This window comes from Taudactylus pleione, unplaced genomic scaffold, assembly GCF_031769625.1.
Source record: "Taudactylus pleione unplaced genomic scaffold, aTauple2 ptg000027l, whole genome shotgun sequence".
Lineage (NCBI taxonomy): Eukaryota > Metazoa > Chordata > Amphibia > Anura > Myobatrachidae > Taudactylus > Taudactylus pleione.
Window position 1 is genome coordinate 3,296,958 of NW_028284429.1, and position 6,000 is coordinate 3,302,957.

Genomic DNA, 6,000 nt, shown 5'->3' on the forward strand with positions numbered 1-6,000 from the left:
GCAGTTCTGCCTCATCTTCAGTGCACAGCCTCTCACACTGCTCCTGCAGTTCTGCCTCATCTTCAGTGCACAGCCTCACACTGCTCCTGCAGTCCTGCATCATCCTCAGTGCACAGCCTCTCACACTGCTCCTGCAGTCCTGCATCATCCTCAGTGTACAGCCTCTCACACTGCTCCTGCAGTCCTGCCTCATCTTCAGTGCACAGCCTCTCACACTGCTCCTGCAGTCCTGCATCATCCTCAGTGCACAACCTCTCACACTGCTCCTGCAGTTCTGCCTCATCTTCAGTGCACAGCCTCTCACACTGCTCCTGCAGTTCTGCCTCATCTTCAGTGCACAACCTCTCACACTGCTCCTGCAGTTCTGCATCATCCTCAGTGCACAGCCTCTCACACTGCTCCTGCAGTTCTGCCTCATCTTCAGTGCACAGCCTCTCACACTGCTCCTGCAGTCCTGCATCATCCTCAGTGCACAGCCTCTCACACTGCTCCTGCAGTCCTGCATCATCCTCAGTGCACAGCCTCTCACACTGCTCCTGCAGTCCTGCATCATCCTCAGTGCACAGCCTCTCACACTGCTCCAGCAGTCCTGCCTCATCTTCAGTGCACTGCCTCTCACACTGCTCCTGCAGTCCTGCCTCATCTTCAGTGCACAGCCTCTCACACTGCTCCTGCAGTCCTGCATCATCCTCAGTGCACTGCCTCTCACACTGCTCCTGCAGTCCTGCATCATCTCCAGTGCACAGCCTCTCACACTGCTCCTGCAGTCCTGCCTCATCTTCAGTGCACAGCCTCTCACACTGCTCCTGCAGTCCTGCATCATCTCCAGTGCACAGCCTCTCACACTGCTCCTGCAGTCCTGCCTCATCTCCAGTGCACAGCCTCTCACACTGCTCCAGCAGTCCTGCCTCATCTTCAGTGCACAGCCTCTCACACTGCTCCTGCAGTCCTACATCATCCTCAGTGCACAGCCTCTCACACTGCTCCAGCAGTCCTGCCTCATCTTCAGTGCACTGCCTCTCACACTGCTCCTGCAGTCCTGCCTCATCTTCAGTGCACAGCCTCACACTGCTCCTGCAGTCCTGCATCATCTCCAGTGCACAGCCTCTCACACTGCTCCTGCAGTCCTGCCTCATCTCCAGTGCACAGCCTCTCACACTGCTCCAGCAGTCCTGCCTCATCTTCAGTGCACAGCCTCTCACACTGCTCCTGCAGTCCTACATCATCCTCAGTGCACAGCCTCTCACACTGCTCCTGCAGTCCTGCATCATCCTCAGTGCACAACCTCTCACACTGCTCCTGCAGTCCTGCCTCATCTTCAGTGCACAGCCTCTCACACTGCTCCTGCAGTCCTGCATCATCCTCAGTGCACAGCCTCTCACACTGCTCCTGCAGTCCTGCATCATCCTCAGTGCACAGCCTCTCACACTGCTCCTGCAGTCCTGCATCATCCTCAGTGCACAACCTCTCACACTGCTCCTGCAGTCCTGCCTCATCTTCAGTGCACAGCCTCTCACACTGCTCCTGCAGTCCTGCATCATCTCCAGTGCACAGCCTCTCACACTGCTCCTGCAGTCCTGCCTCATCTCCAGTGCACAGCCTCTCACACTGCTCCAGCAGTCCTGCCTCATCTTCAGTGCACAGCCTCTCACACTGCTCCTGCAGTCCTACATCATCCTCAGTGCACAGCCTCTCACACTGCTCCAGCAGTCCTGCCTCATCTTCAGTGCACAGCCTCTCACACTGCTCCTGCAGTCCTGCATCATCCTCAGTGCACAACCTCTCACACTGCTCCTGCAGTCCTGCCTCATCTTCAGTGCACAACCTCTCACACTGCTCCTGCAGTCCTGCCTCATCTCCAGTGCACAGCCTCTCACACTGCTCCTGCAGTCCTCCAGCTGCACCTGTACATTAACCTTCACTCTGATTTGCAGTTCCTCTCCAATACTACTGTACCTTTAGCTACTCTCTCAAGTTTTCAAGTGTTCCTACATCTCTCACAAATTCCATCTTGTGCTAGTCTGGGTGGCGCTACCTGTAAGCTCTTTGCCGTGAAGTGTATCCTGCCTTGTGGCAATTCTTTGTGAACACCAGGTAGCTCGACTAGCAGTGCAAAGTCAGAGTAGATTGACACAAGAATCCATGTAATTCTAGTGTCATGATAAATATATTGACCTTTCCATCTCCTCCTTGACTGTATCTAAGAGACATTGAAAGAGTTGGTTATCAATGCTTCATAATTCTTCAAAACATTATATGCAAAAACAAAAGCATTACTGTCAAGTTATTAAGTTTAATCCCCTAAAACCTGTCCAGGATCCAACTGGACCACCTCGCATTGGTTTCACCCCAATCGGTGCAGGGGTGTCTGAATGCATAACCAGACAAACAAACAGACCAATGACTTTTATATATAAGATTTGTTGTGTTGTCGCTATGTGGCCATAACTTACTTTTTTATACTAAATAACTATGTAACATTTGGCAGCTTTACCTTGAGAGCTGTGGAAGATATTCGCCAGCAAACAAACATATATATATATATATATATATATATATATAGTAGATGATTATTCCTTTCCTATGAGAGGTTGGTCAGATATATGTTATATACCAACGTGACACATTTTGAGGCACGGGGGGGGTGCCGTTATGTATCAAACCTCCAAATAGTGGAGAAGTTACCAATAGCAACCAATCAGCTTTCTACCTATCATTTTTTAGAATGTATTTGATAATTGCTACCTCAAAGCTGATTGGCCGCTATAGGTGAAGACCTCCTGGCCTTCTCTTATTTGATCTCCAGTCTTTTTTAAGGCTCCATCTGTGCATCTTAAGCTTCTGCTGACCCAGTGTGCCGAGTATGCCGTATTGTGAGCATGACTTTGTTGTGCCCAGGTTTGCATTTGGATTCTGCTTCTGCCACCTGCCCTGATCTAAGCTCGTTGAGGGGATTCTGCTCTTGCCCAATGCCTGCCCTGACCTTGGCCTGCTAGCTGTATCACAGTCAGCCCTGTACTCAGTCCGTCTGAATCCAGCACCTGGCGCCTCCATGCCAATACCACATGTACTATTGCTGTTTGTCTGCCTGAATCATTATTCTGTCCATCAAGTTCCTTTCTGCAATACCCCAAGATAATAAATCCCTACATTCCTGAGCTTGAAGACCTGTGTGTATGGGATCTCAGCAGGATACATGGCATCACCAAACTGTCACAGACTTTACTTATTGTCACATGTGGCTCCGGACCCACTGAGCTGCTACGGTTGAGGGTGACTCACCTGGGATGCAGTTTCAAAAGGGTGACCAGTCTTCACTAGGAACTTAGGAACGTCCGCAAGGAAATAATTGTATTCACTGTGAGACTCAGGTATACTCTACCAGGCAGCAGCTGAATATGCATGCACTAAATGGACAATAGGACTAAACACGGACATGGTCACTAAAGGACTCCAGGCCAGAATACTAGATTTAATGGCGCGCACATCAGTCAGCGATAACGATATCGCTGACTGGTCGTCCCGCACCTTCCCGTTGTGCTGGATGATTGATATCGTTCATCCAGCACACCATCAACCCACCAACGACGGGCCAGCAACCCGCGATCAACGATCACGAGTCCCTATGTAGCCTGGACGATATCGCCCAGGTTGGCCTGCATGCACGGGCGATGGACGATATCATTATTGTCCATATGTGCCCTCGCTTCGCTGGTCGTTTGAGGGTTGAACAATATCGTTATCGTTAATATCGTTTATTTTTATCGTACCGTGTGTACGCACCATAAGTCAGGGTCACAAGCAGCATGAATGTGCAGCAGCCCAATAAGTAACGTCACCTAGCGTGTAGCATGTTATACTGAAGCAGGGATATACATGTGTATATATACGTTGGAGCTTTTATAAAGAACATTACATTTTCTTCTGCAGCACTGTGATTATTTCATCTGTGTGTTCCTTTACCATATAGAGCCAGTACTTGTTCCTGAACCAGTGTGTACTGGATTTCATCAATAGTCTGAAAAATGCAAATACTGATCCCATTTACCAAAATTCAGAAGCCGTCTATGAGAACTTCAATATGGTTCCCATGCGAAACACAAGAATCTGATCACTCCACCTCCTATCAGACCACAGGCTGCTGGATTACCCGGCAAATCACAGAGCCAAAAGGGGAACTGCACTTTATTTCTAAGGAGAATTGCTAAATATGCGGGTTTTCTTATAGACGTACTATTAATCTGCTGGAAAGATATAGTACAATGTTGTATTGTAATAATAATGTATCTCAGTGATGATGTGCCAATATAACACTGACCTATAGAATACAGGGTATAGTGGTCACTGTTACAGGATCCCATATATATATATATATATATATATTATATGAATTATATATATATATATATATATTATACAAACATATTGTGCACTGACCTATAGAAGGCAGGATATAGTTATCACTGTTACAAAATCCCATATACTGTATACAAACATATTGTGCACTGACCTATAGAAGGCAGGATATAGTTATCACTGTTACAAAATCCCATATACTGTATACAGTATACAAACATATTGTGCACTGAATGCCATAAATATATTTTATATATTTTTAAAATTGTTTCAATCATTGCAGAAGTTCTAGTTTTGATACTGATAAAATATATATCTATATCAATCTATATAGATATATATTTCAATTCATTGTAGAGACCTGTTAACAGAGAAAGGTGCTGATTTATAACAATACATGTTTGTAGATAACTTATTCTGTGTTCTTAAACTGAAAATCGTATTTATGGGTGAAATGAAATTATGCAAGCTACTGTATACAGTATGTACATACCGACCACAGAATGATTTGCGCTGTTTGTACATATACTCCCAACATTCCTGGGCGCTGGCACAAAGGTGGCGACTGTCAGGATGGCAATACCATCTCCTCAGATCGGGACTTGATGAACACACTGAATGCAATTGAGAATGGATTATTTCTTTGTCTTGAGTGCAAAATTGTTATGTATAGGCTGTTATACAAAGCTGGGACGTGCATTCAGGGGAGCCTCCCCTGTCATACTCCTGAGATCTGTTATAAAAATGATTAGAATAATACAAAGAAGATATTTATAACTTAGAAACATCTTTGTTTATTGTAATCATTTTTATAGGTAACACTCACCAGCTTTGTGGAGCTCCCTGGGACTGCAGGGAGACGGGAGATGAGGCAGCAACAGCTCAGCCTCACTTCTGTATAGTCAGACGCTGCTTGCAGAGCTGGGGGCGGGGCCACACCACGGGCAGTAAGCTGCACAGAAAGAGAGCTAATAGAGGCATGCCTCTGAGTATGGGGGCGTGCTTTCAGCACTGATGGACACCTTGGATCAGGGGCGTTTCTAGAGAGGAGGGGGCTCGTGTGCAGTTTCCGACACAGGCCCCCTCCTCTCTGTCTGGCGGCCGGCAGCGCACTGAGCTGTCCGCAACCAGCGCCGGAGTTATAGACTCTGGGCACTAGAGTGCGCCCAGAGTCTATAGAGGATGTGCTGTTCACCGGGAAAATGGCTGCGGCGGCCATTTACCCTGTACTGCGCATGCGCATACGACAGGAAAATGGCCGCGGTGCAGGGTGTGCGGCGCGGGGCCCCCCTGGACCCAGGGACCCGTATTCCACGCACACCCTGCACCCATTATAGATATGCCCCTGCCTTGGATCTGTCATATGATCAGGAAGTGCACTTCAGTGTTTAGAGGCCAGAGCTCAGTCAGCAGCACCAAACGAAGACACAGTGATGCAGGTAGAAGAATCAATGGACACTGAAGCTTAGTGTAGTGAGGGGAGAGTTACAGTGAGTAAGGGGTGAGACAGGCTCCCAGCACACAGACCCATATCCATGTGTGCCTCCCCAGCCATTCACCTCACCGCACGTCACTGATACAAAGGGACCAAATGTAGCTGCATTCCAATTCATTGCTGGGGTTGTTGTTTCATTCATGTTGTTA

At 47.7% G+C, this 6,000-nt stretch overlaps 1 protein-coding gene across 1 annotated transcript in view; it reads left to right on the forward strand.

The window, feature by feature from the left end:
• Positions 1-5,413, forward strand: part of LOC148539149 (receptor-type tyrosine-protein phosphatase eta-like) — a 294,391-nt gene extending 288,978 nt beyond the window's left edge. The window contains exon 35 of the mRNA XM_088451820.1: positions 3,971-5,413. Within this exon, the coding sequence (XP_088307946.1) occupies positions 3,971-4,111 (141 nt within the window). The 3' untranslated portion in view covers positions 4,112-5,413. The remainder of the gene's footprint in view (positions 1-3,970) is intronic.
• The last annotated feature ends 587 nt before the right edge of the window (positions 5,414-6,000 follow it).